This window comes from Spodoptera frugiperda, chromosome 3 (genome assembly GCF_023101765.2).
Source record: "Spodoptera frugiperda isolate SF20-4 chromosome 3, AGI-APGP_CSIRO_Sfru_2.0, whole genome shotgun sequence".
NCBI lineage: Eukaryota > Metazoa > Arthropoda > Insecta > Lepidoptera > Noctuidae > Spodoptera > Spodoptera frugiperda.
The window spans coordinates 1,131,486-1,150,105 of NC_064214.1; the positions used below are offsets into that span (position 1 = coordinate 1,131,486).

At 37.1% G+C, this 18,620-nt stretch overlaps 1 protein-coding gene across 2 annotated transcripts in view; it reads right to left on the reverse strand.

The window, feature by feature from the left end:
• Nucleotides 1-756: 756 nt before the first annotated feature.
• The window catches only part of LOC118273901 (uncharacterized), a 220,409-nt gene continuing 202,545 nt past the window's right edge, over nt 757-18,620 (reverse strand). The window contains exons 1-6 of one of the 2 annotated variants that reach the window (XM_035591095.2): nt 14,836-15,217; nt 9,629-10,061; nt 4,510-6,573; nt 3,875-4,019; nt 3,663-3,782; nt 757-3,506 (exon numbers count right to left, since the gene is read on the reverse strand). In XM_035591095.2, the coding sequence (XP_035446988.1) occupies nt 3,320-3,506; nt 3,663-3,782; nt 3,875-4,019; nt 4,510-6,573; nt 9,629-10,061; nt 14,836-14,904 (3,018 nt within the window). In that variant the 5' untranslated portion in view covers nt 14,905-15,217 and the 3' untranslated portion in view covers nt 757-3,319. Of the gene's footprint in view, nt 3,507-3,662; nt 3,783-3,874; nt 4,020-4,509; nt 6,574-9,628; nt 10,062-14,835; nt 15,218-18,620 lie in introns of those variants that run through there. The other variant, XM_050707832.1, reaches the window with a different exon arrangement.

The window sequence follows — 18,620 nt, forward strand, 5'->3', positions numbered from 1 at the left end:
GCGACATCTATGTATTTTATTAGGGACCTTTTGAGGAACGTTGTAGACACGTTGTACCTCCGTAACAAGTAATATTTACAACAAAACATAGATGGCGCTAGTAATAATTGTAACATCCAGGTTTGTACAGTTTCGTAAGATGATACATAGATGGCGCTAGTAATAATTGTAACATCCAGGTTTGTACAGTTTCGTAAGATGATACATAGATGGCGCTAAATAAAATATTTTCAAACTCAGAACTAGCAGAATGACACTTTACCATTTGTCTACAGAGAAAATAAAAAAGTTAATGTATGGGGATGACACTGATAAGTGTCCCAAACGTCAATCCCATAGAATTTAATTTTCTATCTACAAAGTAGACAAGTGGTAATTAGCTATAGCAGCAGGTGAGATAAAAAATCTGAAGCCACTGTGTGTAATAAAGTGGTAGATTTTATATGATTAATTTAGATTTTTATTATTTTGGAAACCAAATTATTGTAGAAGCAAGAAAAGTTAGGCACCGATTTAACCACTTCCTGATTGTTCTTCTTCTCCTTGATAAGGTCATTATTGCATAATTATCAATACATCATTATCAATACATTGTAAAATAGTGATTATGAAATCATAATAAAATTAAGTACATCAGTTAGGTACTTTTTTTAAAAAGATTAAATTTTTGCACTGTAGTGCCAAATATTAATAGATAAAAATGTTCACTACATTTCGTTTTGGGATTAAGGGAAGATAGGAATAAAAGATATAAAATATTTTTATGGAATTTATTTCATCGTCAATTTTCAAACTACACCTTCAAAATTACACTTGATTATAACTACTATAAGCTATAATTTTTACCTAATTCCGTTTCGGGACCTACATCGCTCATGAAAAAAATTTTGACACGTTTTCAAAACTTCCAAATATAAGAATTTCATCCGTTATCTTTAGCCTACCTTCCATTACGCGTTTACTACATAATCATACATTGTACATAATACATAAGATGGGTGAATAAGAAATTAATTTTTATTCTACAAAATGTAGATGTTAAAAATCGTCAGCGACGATGATTCTGGACCCAAAATGATTTCCCTTCTCATGTAATAAGTACCACTGCTTAATAATAAAACGGTATATTAATTTCTATAATTAAAATTAGTTGCACGCTTGCAAAAGCTGCTCCGCGGTGGTTAAGTAATAACATACAATTATAAATGTCACATACATCCGAAAAATTCGTTCATTCCCATACATTTCTACTTTAATATTATTCTAATGATCACTAAATTAATTAACAAAATAAATCTGTTAAAAACGTAATTAAATTTTAAGTCTCAAACAACGTTTCTCAAAAAATCAGGTACAAATCAATCAAAATTAACACTAGGGTAACTGAATCATCCAAAGGAAGTATTCCATGAGATCTTGTTGTACATTATTAGACATTAATGTGAACATACTTAAGCATGAATATGCGTTACATAATAAATACGATGAACTTAATTTTATAATACACAACATTTTTTTGGCTTTTCTTGTATTAAACACAAAATCACAGAAGAATCTATTAAATATAATAGCTGCTACGCCTTTCATCGAGTACATCACTGGTTGTCAGTATATCGTTGTAAAAGTACCAAGTGACATAAAACTATGAAGGGGGAACTAAATCTATTCATTATTGAGGGCCCCATATCCATCCCGTTATTCTACTTAAATTCTATTATAACAAAAAATATAAATAAGTTATCATGTGAAAGTTACATAACATGTGCAATCTTCATCTATGATCTTAAATTATTCTGTTATGTGCCATTATTCATGATTAGCTTAAAACTTCTATAGAGTATGAAAGCTATATCAAAATTTATTACTATTTAATGTCGTTTCATGTTGGCCAATTCTTGAGCCTCAAGTGTATGTGTTAATTTTATTTACGGAATATTTCAACTGCTTGACGACAATTCATGAACTGCACTGGTGGCAAAAAGTTCCTTTCATTCTTCAAAGTATTTTTCAAATTAACACAGACACTTGAGGTTTAGTTATAAATAAGTAATCTACCGTTTGACATAGTGTATAAAAGTACCAACTGACAACAGGTCTACTCAGTACAATTTTGTACTAAATCGATATTATTTTCGTGTCTATTCGACCCACGTGCTTATGACTCATTTCATTACATGTTCTACTAAACTCAACCTTGTATCTATAGCATCAAGGTTCTATTCAAACATATATACTCGTCAATGTGACAACTTTGCCCACCTATTTCATGTTTGCTACATAAATATTCCACGGTTTGCAATCTGATTTGTTTTTAACCTTGCTGAATACATTTTATAGTTTGCGTAAGCAGTTTACGCGCTTTTAATATAAAGTTGAATGTTTTTATAGTGAGTCACTTATTGTTAAAACGAATTTATATTCAGACTTGATTCTTCACACCTGTATCTACGTGGTCTGTGAATCATGGCAATATAGGTCTAAATACTGACTGCATTGGAGCGCTTTTCTAATACAATAATAAAATTAAGTATCATCATGAGACAGTCATTGTTTTAAATGTAAAGGAATAATCCTCTATTTTCAAACTTACGTAAATAGGTATACGGTTCAAGACGAGAATAATATTATTTCAAAGACTACCGTAAGCTGTGACGTCTATCCACGACAAGACCATTAGCAAATAGGTAATTAGGTTTACTAGTCTATTGCTTAGGCCAAGTTATTGCAAATGTATGTAGAGGTCAGATTAATGCTTAAATGACTCATCGCAAATTGTTTGCAAAACGAATTATCACACAATATAACTACTTAATATCATCGTTTGCGTCAATATCAAACAAACGTACAACATACATATAGTTAACACTGATTAATAAAAGATATACGGTATCAATGCATAAGATAAACGATGAATGAGTAATACGAAGCAATACAACATAAGTACCTATTTCGTTACACATAGTATACAATACATTTAAATGTGAAAATGATTATATGCGAATAAATAATGTATTTTATATGTGGCTGCGATATTCTGGACTAGCATAATTACACTGCTACCTGAGCGTATACAAATAAATGTAAGCCAGTTCGTCAGCAATTGAATTCTAACTCTTTGGTATTATTCACTGGATTCCTAAAGCTATACAAATACGTTAAATAACTCCTTCACTTGTGCTTTCTTCAGCAATCTAAACAAAAAATAATCACACCTTGGATTTCCGATCGCTGTTTATGTACACCTTTCCGAACTTCGAACCGACCGGTCGTCCGATCGAGGTTCACTCAAATTAAAAACCCATCTGTCCGGATGGGATGTTCATAGTAGGACGGCTGGCAGAGGTGTGGACAGTGCCATGTGTTCCGCACCCCGGACTGGAAGCCTCTGGGCAGTGACGTAGTGACGCATCAAAGCCGGCACCGTGGGGAAGGCAGTCGCCGCACCACCCAAAGTGTAGCCGTCAGTACTACGGCATATACGCATGTGCATAAAACCACGTGTTGACCTGCAAAGGAAGGAAAAACACGAAATTAGAACAGCTGTGAAAATATTCCAAAGACGTAGCTCGTTAATGTTGATAGTAAACAAGATGACTCAGTTTAATGATATAATGCAGAAAAAGTATGTGGAAGTTTTGCAGACAGTGTAAGTAGATACTCACTTCAGACTTAGCGAATAGTCGTGTTTTGCTGATTCGCTGTTTCGAACCAAGAAAGCGCCCTCATCCGCATCCCTTAGCAGACTCTCAGCTTCAACGCGCGATAAGGTCCCGTGGTACCACCTATAAAACAATAAAAAATATATATTAGTACTATTCACTCCATTTATAGAAACTTTGAAACATTTTAGAAAAGTTATAAAATAATAACTTACCCTTGTCGGTCAAGTGGAAGAGAAGCATCAACCAAATCTCGAGGCGGAGCTATGGGTCCCAAGTTTAAGTGCAATCCCTTAGAACTGCCAGAACCACCGCTGCCGCTGTCAAAATTCAACTTCAAATTCGGTTTGTGTTTGTTTCCTGAAAGAAAAAGTAAACAAGATTGAGTAAAATTATTCGAGACGATCAACTTTTGGTCTTAGCATTGATTGAATCTAAGATGCCACCACTTATTACGTCAAACCACACGCAATCCTCCGCGATACGAACTCCTAACTCAACTGAACGGTTACAAATTGCTCCCAACATGTACAGGAAAAAGTTCCCTCAAAAAGCACTCAAGCAAATTAAATATTAGATGGGCGTTGGACCAGAGAATTTCGTGTGGAGCAATCCGGAGTCATACGTCTTAATCGGCATAATGTGATGGCGTTCAGTTCGAGTTAGAAAGAACGAACAATTTGAGTCGACAGACCCTTCGAGTATACTTCTTTCTCACAAGATTGACTGGTAAACTATTGTGACATCTTAAAATTTTGAGTGATTGATCAAAAATCTGTTTTGTTTTCTTTTCAATTTGTATTGCAATATCTATGTTAAATATATGTTTACATAAATAAAAAATACTAACCTTGATTTAAGTCTTGCACGCTTTGGCTAGAAGAGGCATTCGAGATGGCCCCTCCAAAGTCGTTATTTAGCTGTAGTGACTGCCCGCGTAATTTGCGACGCAGTTTGGGCATGTCAAATGGCAAGGATCGCAAGTCGGCTTCGGCTTCAGCCCGTCGTCTCCTCAACTTGGGCATGTCGAATGGAAGATCAGACAGATCTACATCTTCATCTTTACGTTCCTCTTCAGTATTACTATTTTTGAAATTGATGAAGGCATTTCGTGAGTCCACGCCTTCTCTAGAGTGAATCGAAATTCCACTGTCGGAGCCTTGAATTTCAGAATCACCAGTTGTTGAGTGTCTAAATGTAAGGTTTAATAGATTCCTGTTTTGTAACGCACGTCGTTTAGGTTTGGCAACAATTTCAACAGTCGTTTGCATCGTCGTATTATTAGCTTCACAGTCTTCAGGTGATACCTTCTGGGAATTATTATTCTTATTGTTATCAGATGTTTCTGAGGCCGGTTCTTGTGATGATTTATCAGAAATAGGGCTAAGTATATGCAACTTAGCTGGATGGTGCCCAAACCCCGATAACTGCATGTGGTGTGATTTTGTGAATGGCACATTTCCCGAATCAGAGCTGTGTGAACTTAGCGAAGATGAATGACGACTTTCTGAACTACTACTACTCCTATCCCCCTCACTATTACTACTTCGGAGTGACTCCATGCTGCCTCCACTACTGCTTGTCGCCATACTTTCCGTGCTAGAATATTTACGACGCGGACGAATTACTCCAGGCCTTCCCTTAAACTCCATTATAGGGCCGACCCCCTTTGGCCCCGTGTACCGATTCAATTCAGGTGTGTCAGAATCGGAAGTGGGCCGGCCCTTAATCTCTAAAAAAATACCGTCTTTTGATTGCCCTCCTTCATCATCACCATCGCGAGATTCGCGACTTGAATCTCTTAGACGTTGTCCAAGATCCAATTCAGTAGATACTGAACCTTTTACGTCAGCCATGCTAGCATCGCTACTTGTAGGAGTATCACGAGCGCGTAATGACTTTACAGGCAACCTTAAGTCTTTGAGACGAGGGTGTGCCGGCTGTGATTGAGGCAAGTTAGGAGCACTTTTGATACTATTCATGGCAGATCCGTCTTTTTGTTGGAATTTTGTTGGCAAAGGGGCTGTTGACGGCGGTGAAGGCGTGTAACCGCGTAGTGGAAGTTGAGACGCTGATGCCGTTCGGCCGTCTTCTTCAATATGAACTTTTTCCAATTCCTCAGACAAGGCACATGCGTTGTTCTCATTCTCCCTCTTTTGGCGGATGGTTGGGATTTTGGAACGGCGAACACTGTCCGTCTTCATAGTCACCTTGCGGCGACCTTTGTAATCGGGTTCGCTGCGTTCAACAGCTTCAAAAGCAGACGACGCGGAAGAAATAACTTTTCGGTCTTCAGCTTGCAGAAGGGCTGGGTGGTTGCTGACTCTGTCAAAGTCATCCAAGTCATCATCCGATCGGGCAATTTTGCAGTCGAAGGCTGTTTCGTAAATCTGTCTGGTGGTCATCTCTTGCGGCCAGCGGGGCAGAGGCGCCGGCACGTAAAAGACGCTGCGAGAAGGACGATGCTCCTCTACATCTTCGGGCGCGGCGCACGCGCAGCCGGCCGCGTCGCGCCCGCGACGCCTCGGCGGCATCCACGCGCTCTCACCAGACGAAGATGATGAGCGCTCTAGCTCACGGAAACCATCTTCAGCAACTGAGAATCTTTTAGGCAGATTGGGTCTGGGAGCAACGTGAGGTGCGTCTAGGCTAGCTGATTTCCTGTAGCGTGGACCACGAGAAGATGAAGTAGTTGAAATAGTTGGGGCAGATGGTGCTGGCGCTTGTTGAGGCGTCTTGAACAAATCGCCGTAGTAATAAGGACTTGGGTTCCTACGTGGCGCGTTAGCGTATCGTGGGTCTGAGCGACCACTGTCTGGGGAATGTAGAGAAGGTGCTGTGGCGAATGGATCAAATTCACCAAATTCGTCTTCCTCTCCTTCTGATGATGTTGAGCGATCCTCTGATGATGATTCTAAAACAAAACAAAAACAATTGTAATTTTTTTAAGAAGCTATATTGGAAGAATAAATGCGCATTCAAGTGAACAAGACTAGCTTTAGTAGATAAACTAAGCTCGGTAACGAGCCAGACGCGGATTTTCAATTTTGCTTCCATTTCTGATATAACTCAGCTTGTCTCAAGTGACGTCGTTTAGACCCCAACGTCCGGATTGTGAATCTACAGCCCCTTAAGAATGCAACCAATTGTTAAGAATTGAAAAGCATTTTTTCAAGAAAGTGGAAGTTTATGAATTATTTTTTATTTGAATGTTCATAAATTCTGGTATTGTGGTAGTAAATAATGCTGTTGTCAAGTAGCAATGGTTATAAATTAGACATCGTTCCCAGTAGTTCTCATTTACTCAAGAAGGGGTGAACACAAAGGGTGATTTGATAAACGGTCTTTGCGCAACGCATTTAAAATATTTAAATTGTCTTTATTTAGAGACAACGCCCAACGCAATCGCTGAGAAATTCAGTCCTTTATCTGCTATTTTGTTGATTGTTTAAACTATCTTGGTATCAAAGTCTTATTACATTACATATCATTGTAATTAATACATTATTAGACATATTTGGTAAGAGTAGGTAATTTATAATTAGCTACACGATACCCACAATCAATGTGCTTGGATTGATTTTTATCTCGAAGTTGAAACAAAGCGTATTATATACACCTCATTTTAAAACTTATTCATTTCCATTTCAATCGAATCTGGAGTACTATTACCTCAGTTAATGAATACGTTTAACCCTCATACACGTGCCTACACGCGAAGCTAATGTTATTTCAAAGGCACGACGAAATACCCTAACGAGTTTTCCTTGCTTCGTATAACAAAGGACTCCTTCTGAATGCATCATGAACATAAAAGTCTGAATTTAAAAAGCCACGACGATAGGAAAGAACTAACGAATCGTAGGCAGTCGTAGTATGCCATTTTATAATAAACTTTTTTTTAAATGCGCTCCCTAGGACAAGGTCTGTGCTTCTTTTGTTTTAATACTGTATTTTCCGTTGCCTCATTTAGATTACTCTTTGGAGCATTTATTCTTTGTAGTTTGCGAAACTTTGTTGTGATTCTCCGTATTTTATTTTTATGCATTGCAATTTACTTGTCATTTAAGAATAAAATATAACTTGAAATCATCCATATTATTCGCTTTATATTGAAACACATTGTAACAAACACAATTGCAAGCGAAATTGCCGCCATCAAATATAAGAGATGTCCCAATACGTTCAACACGTTGCGTCGATTGAACAAAACGACGTCAAAAACTGTGCAAATTGTCTATTAGCGACGTGGAGAGTGTAGATGGGAGGGTAAGTGACGTCATTAGGTGACGTAATTACTTTTCCGCGTGGATGACCAGGCGCCGCGACTCGAAATTTGTTAAATTGCCGCGATTAACGTGTTAAATGTCTTTCTGAAACGTGTTGGCAGTGAAAGGTTAAAGGTAATCGACTCGTACGTATCGCACTTAAATTATTTTCATTCGATTCTAAACTCTATTCACGTTACACAATTTTAAGCCCTCAGAAATGTCTCAATTTAACTTTTCTATTAAAAACATTAATTAGTGATACTATGATAAAAATTTACACCAACCATCTCAAACGTAGTACCTAGTCGCAATAGTAAAAAACCTCCGTTATTATAAAACCCGGACGTTTTTTCAGCCGTGTCTAGACGGACGGACAAACGACAAAAGGGCTGATTAAAACTTGCTATTGTTGCTTCAATACTAGCTGGTATTAGCGAATGAAAGTCCCAGGATGATAAAAAAAGAACTGCAATCGTGTAATTAATGCTTGGTACTTGCATTTACCGATAACATGGACTTACTTTGATGCAAAGGCTTAGTTGCACGCAAACGTTTATAAAGATAAAAAGCAAGAAATAAAAATAGAACAGAATGAATTGATACTACTTTGAGATATAGCAGAATGGTAGGTCTGAGTTAATTACAGACCATTTATACATTAATCATCATTAACCGAAATATTTTCTACCTATTATTTCAATGACGATTACCGCAGTAATTTGCTTATAAATTCTGGAAAGTATCCAACCTGTCAGTTATTTATTATACCTACGTTAGAATCACGTACCAATGTTTGTACCAGATTAAACTGACCTAATTACCAGCATTGTGGAACAAAGATGCCATCTTTAAAATCCGAGGATGTGGTTTTCTCTTTTTTAATAAAGGCATGACTACTATGTATATGCATGTAACCACAGAGAAAACAATGGCCTAACTAGACTCCAGCACAATTGTTGCACTGGAAGAATGGACCCTTTGTCCCATCCTAGACGAGGATGTTCTTAAAAAAGTAAGAGCTTGCACGTAACCGAGAAAATGAAGCGCAAAATTTTGTTGTTTTTAGGAAGCCATCCAGCTACTTAGCGCCGTTTTTGAATACCTAGTGTTTTTACGGTAAGTTTATTTTCAGTCTCACAAATGAAACTCTGCTTTATTGCAGCAAAAGAAAATATCAGAAATGAACCGAGAATCTCGCCTTGAATTCTAAATTTTGTTCTCTAAAGTATGTGGAAGTGAGTTCTTGAGATTACCTACAATTTAAAAAATGTTGTAAGCTAAACATTATGACTTGTACGTATGTTGTTACAAATTGTGTTTTGTTATTTCAAGGATGTTTTCAAATGTTCCAAATTCTTTACTGACATAAGCCCCTATATGATGCAAAAAAGATATTATTCATGTAAACAATTTTTCATAAAAACAGTTCCATTTCGAATTGATTGATATCAATTAATGAACTCATTTCAAAGAATCTTCTTAATCTTATCTCTATTCAATTCATAGGTGTTCAATGCAAAAACATGTATGAACTTATCAGAATGAATTAAAATGATACCTTCTATGAAGAAAGTATTATTGTGTTTGTTATGATTATTCCTTATCGCTTTTTAATATCGGTGTTCATTCTTTTGTTTTAATCGTGAACAATTTATAATACTTTATAGCTATGCTAAACGTATTGGTATATAAACTAACCTGATTCGTAGTATGGTTGAGATCTGTGTCGGGCTTGTCTCTCGTGCCTCAACGGTGCAGATGGTGCTGGTTCTGGTGGAGATTCCACTGAACCCTCAGGGGCACTTTCAGGACTACGCCTTGACACACTGGGTGCCGACAAGTCAAAGTCGGTCCTCCTCGCGGACTCGTAATCCGCTCGTCGTCTTGCTGAGCCCGCGTCAAACTCTGCTCGCCTTCCCGAATCCTCGTCAAAGTCTCTACCGTAGTTATATCTTCGACTCTCGTAGTCGTACGGCCTTCGACAGGAGTCAAAGTCGTAATTTGTTCGGCGGGAGTCGTAACGCCATCTGGTGGCTTCGGGGGAGCGGCGCTGTTCTCTGGAGCGACGGCTGCGTTGTGGGGAGCGGCGGGCTGTGTCGCGAGGTGTGCAGTATGCTTCTATGAATTCAACCTGAAACAATAAAAAGCAGTACGTTAATATCAAGAATATATTTTTGGTTAATAGATAGTTTAACCCGTAAACCCTGGAGTAGGTAGGTATCTTTAAATTGCCCCATAAATTCATACGGAAATTTATTGAACAATTAACGTTATAAAAGCTGGGATCGAGCATATAGGACAATGGGCATCGCATACCGACCGACTATTAGTCGGAAAGAAGCCCTTCATCATGAAGGTCGATTATGTGGCAGAGTAAAGTGGTAATAAAATGCAGCGGTCACATATTCAGCGACCGTAACGGCCGGTTAGACGTCCTCTCTCCCCTCAACGGGGCGTCATTACCACGACCCGTTTCTGTTTATGGGGACGGATATAAAGAATATTATGAGATATTGTGTGCATCGACGATACTATGAGGTGATAACATTTCAGGGGACGCTGCCAAATTTAGTTCGTGTGAAGACAAATTTTTATAGCGCGTTACTGGGATGTTTGTTGCTTTTATTTCATCCGGCCATGTCCGAAAGGGCAACAAAAAATAGCATGTTGCATGCCATGTACAAAACAAATACCACAAACAACACTGATATATGAGATAGGTTCTCCTGCCATCAAAGATAAACAAATCTACGTATAGAACATTCCGCGCCTCATAAAAAGAAACACGCAATTAAAATTCACGTACCATCAAAATAATGGGAGGACAATTCTGAAGGGCTTGCAAATTTTTATTTTTTGAATCTGTTTATAAGTTGATATCTGTTTAAGCCAGGGGTGGTTTCAGGCCATTAGAGACAGTGATGAGTTCCCGCTTCCGCGCCTGCGGACTCGAAAGACCTCTCGTACCAAGTTCTCATTAAGGGTTAAATTAGTAACAGCCCAGATGGATTCCGATTCAAGAGTTGTTTACGTAAACAGTTCACCGTACGCGTCTTACCTTGCGTAATCGGTGTTTACGCAACAGTTTTATGGCAAAATTTGTAATGCCTCATACCATGTAAATGTATAATGCAATACAATACTAATGTGCGCATTTATTAAATGGATCCTTGTCCGAAACTTGGACGACAGTACATCAAAAAGAACAAAAGGGTGATCCGTTTTTGCCCGAGGGGCAGTTCTCTTTTAAACTTTGCCTATAGAAGGGTAGGCTCGGTTCATCTGGCGCATTGTTTAACGATTCCTTGCTATGCATGAAAATTTATTTACATAATTAAACGTCGACCGTGCCACCCTCCAGTTTTGATTTGCGATGTCTACAAAGATTTCTGCGCTTTATTTGAATATTTTGACGATCAATTATAATTTACCATAAATATTATAGCACAAACATATTTTTAAAAGAACAATAGATATTATTTATTCTAGATTCTTGATCTTTGTTTAAAAAAAATGTTATCACTAAAATGTTCTATCTAATCTGCATAACATTTCCGTAGATAAACAATGATGAATAAGATCCAAAAGTATAGTATTGCGAAATGCAATGATTGTTATTATAACCTAGAATAAAAATTTGATATTTTACAAGGCTAGCATCACCCCTCCCTATTTTATTTACTGATTCAAATCAATACCGCCATTCAAGCGAAAGGGTTAGCTCTGAAAGGGATCAAATTGAATTCTGCTCAAGCACACATGTTCGCGTCTGGCCATTCATCAATTGTATCGTATAATGGGGGTAGAGTAGTCAACAGCTCACTTCCTGCTCTCCTACTTCATATAGGTACATGTATACAACGGTAGCATTGACTGTACAATTGTAATTACCTTCCTGCTACATTGTACGACAGATTGTATAACAAAGTAACAAAAATATTTGTACCACAGATTCTATACATTGAAGAAGAAAAAGTAGTCATAACAAAACATGGAAGTAGCAGTACTCCTCGTTCAACTAGATAATAAAACAAATCAAATATTTTATTTAAATAAATCCGGCAACAAGTTTCGCCAATTCCAACTCAAACAGAATGTAAATTAGGGTACAGTAAAGTCTATTTCTCAAAGCTAATAGTAATGTAAGGAAGGAAGTCGAAATAAGATAAACAATTCTAGCCTTGATTGTGATCAAGCTGCGACTCGGACAAAGAGCAAACAAGGAAATAGGTACATGATCTATGCATGATACTTAACAGCATCCATCAAACAAAGATTAACAATTTTATGGGCATAAATGAATTAATTTCTTGGAAACATTGGGTGATGCTTTTGGAATTCAGGATCTAAAATAAATACCTATACAATTCCAAAGCACGTGTGAGTTGACGTCCTTAGTTATGACTCACTGCAACCTTAAAAAATGTTTTGCTGTGAGAATAAAATCTCCTACAGACTTTTTTATATCTGACCGAGATATTGCAGAATGTGTTGGCAGAGGCGGGGATTCCTATTTGTTTGAATTTGCCCACGGTGTTGTATAATTTGTCTTGGACAATCGCGTTAATAATAAACAAGCTCTAGATACCGGCGAAGTCGTCCATATAAACGATTCCGGGTTCACCCAGTATGAGTAATACAAACAGTATGAAGGATGTGGGACAAGACGGAGCTTTCAGACGGCAAGATGACTCACCAGCCCGGCCCGATGTATTAATACCGGAGACACGCCTCCTGGGATCCCGAACTAAAATAGCGCGGTGTCGCGTGACTTCAATATGGTAATGCGCGATTATAGCTATACATTTTTTTTGTGAATTTTTCCGCACCCAAAAATATTTTTAGGTTGTGAATCAATCGCGTCTCAAATATGGATTGAAGTTTTAGTAAACATCTGCCTACAGAGTAATAAAATCGGCTATTTCATATTGTTTAATAGGTAGATACAAATTCACACGAAATCTTGTGTTTACTAAGCCTTCTCAAAAATGAAGTAATTAAGACAATAGCAAATGAACTTTTCTCACATCCTTGCAGTCAAGGATTGCGAATATAGTGACTAATTACCGAAGCTCTTAGCATCTGCGTCTGAAGACAAACGTGAGTCACCATCACAATTACCAGTTTTGTTTACAATAACAAATGATGACGACAAACAACTTACTATCAACGTACAATCTCAGACTCACATAACAATTTTAATAAATTATCTCCTTGTGATGGAACGTGCTGATACGAAATTGAAAACTTAACTAAGAATTTGTGGTATTTGCCCCATGCTTTGCACAGATGTGCAAACAGAACAGATTGCATTGCAATATAAAACAGAACAACATAAGACTTCGTTAGGTGGAATTGCATTTGCCGGCCGGCAATTGGCACGGTCATGCCTAGGCCGCCGCCAGCTACTGTCTGGTCACGTTCAGCAAACCAGAGACCGCAAACAGGTCCCATCTGGTCACGTTCAGCAAACCAGAGACCGCAAACAGGTCCCATACAACTGAATTAAACAGATTGTCTTTTACTCTTTTCACTTTCCTGAGCTTTGACGACGCATTTCAATTTAATATTGGCGCAAAGCCCTGCGTCTGTGACATGTCTAGTCAACGAGTCATAGTATTAATGTTTACTTTGGCACCAATAAAAATTGAGAGATATAAAGTAGTCTCCAAATTGAATTCTAAAATAAGTCGTTTGAATCTGTGTTGTTTTTCTATGCCATTTCTGAGTATGCAATTGTAGTAAGGATTCAAGGAGCGTGTTTGGCTAGACTAAGCATACAATGTTGAAAACGACAAAACAAACGAAGGAAATAAGCTTAATTACTATGTTGCGAGTCCGAGTCACCCAAAGGGCCGGGTGCGAGGGTTTCTTTAAGTAGACCCTTACAAATGTTTCAATGAAGGGAGCAATTATGGAAGAAATTTTCAGCACCACTTCTTAAAGGTCATTGTACCATAAGTTTCTGAAAATCAGTTGCATGAATAAGGAATTCAAGTTGCTTAATGAGATCTGATTAGACTGTTGAATGAATGCCTTAGTTTTCATTTGTCACTCCTTCAATTGCTCTGCTTGCATAAACACAATGAAGATGACAAGTTTTTGTTGAGCCAAAAAAATGGTTGAATAGTCCTTTTATGACCGTCATTGTGAACACAAAAAAGGGACGCAGATCAGATTTAGTTCTTTTGTAAGTGGTGTTCATCTGTCACTGCGTAAGCTTTTGTAAGGCGACAAAATTTTAATATAGCTCATAACGAAGTTCCTGCAAACCGGATACGGAGTGGCGATTTGGTGATAAATCTTTTGTAATTGACAATGGTACCTCGTTAAGAACAATATGGCTCGACCAAACATAGTCGTGATAAATGAGTTTGGATGCTATTTACTTAAGTGCTAGATTTGGTACTTGTCAACAATGGAGAACGCTTTATCCTTTGTGTATTGTCTATTCGTTTTAATCTCGTCCTACCCCAATGTTTCCGCGTTCATACAAGTTTTATAGTATTTTATTAGGATTTTATTTTCGTATTTCAAAAGAGGAAAGATTTTGCCTCTCGTATCGAAGGGCAAACTTTGCTCTTCGAACTTGTAACTGAGTTAAGTCAACCCTCGAGATCACCCGGAGCCTCCTAATCAATATTTACTTACTACTGTCTCGATTTTAGTTTATTCCAAGGCTCTTGAACACTTGAGTAAATTATCTCTCCATAAACAAAACTCAACATTCCATAGTCTAATTGATTTACGCCATCTATTTTATGTTATAGCTTCTACGTTGCTACTTGCTTCCCTTCTAAATCTTGCTATTGTAACAATATGAACGGAATGGCATCTAGTTCATCTTACTCCAAACATTAGATAACATGATGTACCAAAATGAATGAATGGAACGGGGAACTTACCACATGCACAACTAAGATCCACTGTGCGATCTGACGCATTTTTGAAATCAACTTCTTGTTCGACGGCATTTTTAAAACATAAATCCAAGTTATCACAAACAAATCCAATAGTATGTAAGGAATCCACAAATAGCACAGAACGATCACCAACTTTATCGACCGTTTCACTACCGACACGCACACACACAGGTTACAAAACTAGACCTACACTTTCACACAAACTTGTTCTTGTTCTACGTTCACGAAATGTTTGTTACAACAGTAGCTTATCTCGCCAATTATGTTTTAAGTCTAGGCGCTTGGCAGTAAACCCTGCGATATAACGCCTAGGACGGTTCGGTTACTTGACGAGTCCAACTGTAGACTGACAACACTACTCAAACGCTATACGCGAATGTGTAAAACGGTGACTCATCGCCCCGCATACTGTTTACCGAGGCTTGAGTCATCGCAGGCCAAAACGTAACAGCAGCGATGAAGCGCTGTAGTAAAAGAACGATAGCGTGCACGCTAGTAAACCGGCCGGAATTGTACAGCGCTAGAATGCTTTGTTGTAGATAACCAACTCCATTAATACCTCCATTCCGCACGTGTCCCTGATTATAGAAAACGATTATGAACTTTATAGCTTACTACATAAAGCCGAAAATATTTTGAAGATGGTTGGGTAACGAAACGTAAACTTTCGCGTTTAGATTTCGATCCGACTTGAGTTATGTTAGATTACGCTCGACTAGGTCGAATGCCGTTTTGAGGTCGTTTACGCGATAGACATGTTGAACTACCTAAGCAACAGTGACAATAGAGAACTGTACACAGATCAATGTTGTCTTTGGAATGTGGGTTCTGGTACTCGGTACGTAATTAAAATAGATACGAACTAGATTAGAAATAGTTGCAAGCGCTTTCGAAACTAGCGTTGGTACTGTGATACTTCTAATACAAACAGCGATGCCAACAATAAATCAAGTTTAGTGACCAATGGCTCTTTACGTCTGACCGTTAAACGACAGTGTAGCAGTTAGCGAGCAAGTGATAATAAAACTTGTGGAAAAATAGATATAGTTTGAGACGATCTCTGGCTAAGTTTGGCCGTTTGGCATTTATGTGGCGACCTTTTATGGTCATCGGGTTTTTGCGTAAGTTGATGTTAAACGTTAATTATAAACAAATATGGATAGCTGAGCTGTGGATTTTGAGTAAAAAATACAATGAGTTGGTAAGTTTGGTAACAGGTAGCTACAATATAGTTAATTAGGCATGGTTGTTCAAAACAGTGAAACAATGGGTATCTATGTATCTGTTGACTCTCAAATGGTGTTTCTTATGCCAAGGATACACCATTGTTTGCGGTTTACGCCTTTCACAAAAATTCTTTATCTCAGTCATTCGACCTTAGGGCCTTTGTGTTGCCAATAACAATATGGGCTAGTGTTTCCTTTATGCTAAACCAGAATTTCCTGTTTATATGAGTGGGCAAGTCACAATGAACATTGAACACTCACTATTAATACAAGAAATGAACTACATATTATAACAGCATTTTTTTTAAACGTGTGTTATGTATTCATGTCATATTTGGGACAATATTTTCTTAAGTCTTTCTTTTTATTAGTTGCATATCTATAGCTTATTATTTTGTAACGTCTACTAGTACTTTTTGATTCAATAATAAAGTAAGCGTTTCTATCCAATGTTAAAAGGTAACTTCATTGAGAACATTTTTCGTTCCAAATTAAAATCACATCGATTTCTTCATTCATATTTCGTTGGCTATTAAGTAGGTGTAAACATTCCAAATCCAGCCAAACCAAATAAAGAAAAACACTAAATATACATGAGGAAAATATAAGCCAAAATAATACTAAAATATAATCTTATGCAATCTTTTAAAGAATAGGTTATCGTAACAAATCATTTATGTTCTAAAGTAGGTAACAAATTTACGTAGTCGTAAAGGGAAAAATGTGTTATTTTCCCTAAAAACTGTATCTTTTATCTTACATTTAGTTAGATATGGTTGTTCATTGTTTTTCTACATTGATTACTTTAAATTATAAATATGTTTATTAAGAACTAAATTAGCTTCTTAGAGTCTTTTAGTTTTTTTTCTGATCTATTATCTTTTTTATGGTATGTGCCGGTAAACGAGCCGACGGATCACATGATGGCAAGCAATCGGCACCGCTCATAGACACCCGAAACACTATGAGCGTTGCTGGGCTTTTGAAGGTTTGGAATTCAAGGGTTGCTGAGGGAATCGGAAATTGGGGAGGGGGATAATTTGTCCACCAGTAACGCACAACACAAGCGTTGTTTCTCGTCGGATTTCTGTGAGACCGTGGCATGGCTCTCCCACAGTTAAATCTTCATCGCTTTTGTCGTACGTAACAACAGGCGCATCTTTGATAATATTTCATCTATGTATTTTACTATATTTTTCATAACCTTCATCTGAATTATGTAAATCAAAATAAAGCCTTGTGCTCAATGAATACGAATTAATTTATGTTAACACGTCAACACCACAAAAACTCACGAGTTTGGTATCACTATTAACATCACAACATTCAGATTTGTTTACATTGGCCCACACAATCTAAAAACTACTAAACATAATGTGATAATGATGATATTATCCAATGGAGTTTCAAAGCACCATCGTGATGTCATGTTCAATGAAATTTATCGAACCGTTAGGGATGAGCAACAGTGTTAGGAGCGTGGGCGTCGGAAATAAATGTTGAAACAATTTATATCAAAGTTCCTACTATTATTTTATGTGGGAATATAATTAGTTTACTATAGTCCGAAACGTTATTTATGTTGTGTGAGTGTCTAAAGTCACATAATGATTCACTACTCGTTACAGTCGACAACCAGTCTAGCCATGTGCGTCTGAATGTCTGTTTTCACCATCCGTTTATGATGTGTTTTTTGTTGTATTCTAAAATGCTAATATACCTACGGTATTGTTATTGGATTTAGAAATGAGACTTTGTTTTTTGCAAATTATGCAAGTAATACTTCGTATGAATAGATATCGTATGTGGTCATACCTTTTTTTTTAACAATCTTCAAGATTTTCTATCAACAACAAAATTCATTTGTAACGTTTTGATGTACCTACTAATCGTGACATGGCGATATTAGTTAGTAGATGACTAGACAATATCGAATTGTTTCTTGTGTTATATAAATGTAGGTGTGTACACTATAAATTATGTACTTTAATCCTTCTGTTTTGTCTTCAATGAAATACTGGACAGCCCTAATTTTTAAGAGTCCACCTACTCACATTCATCGCGCTAAGTGTGAACTAAAATAAAATAGCGAATACCAGAATGTGACTAATACTTGTTACATATATGAGAATAGAAAAGCTTTGTCTTGTGTTAAAATAGAACGGTTTATTTTATAAAGAAGAATATAATTTATTGGAAACAGCTGAGCAAATAACACACAACGTTGCAACTGTATTTAACTGGTGTGACCTTATCCTAATGTTATAGGTTACCTTGTATCCTTTGTCTGTTGTTCCAAATCCCTGCAATGAACTAGTTGTATCTATGGATACCATTATTTATTACCAAAACTTTGAATATTTTTGTGTAATCAACAGAGTAAATAGCCTCAAATATTAAACACAGATGATTACATGTCACATAGGCATGCTGTAACTGATGTCTGTAGAAGATTTACTTTCAGACTCTTAAGACAATACAAAATGTTTTTCTGAAGAAGTTTACCAGTTCGTAACGCTTGTTACATTATAGGAATAGTTG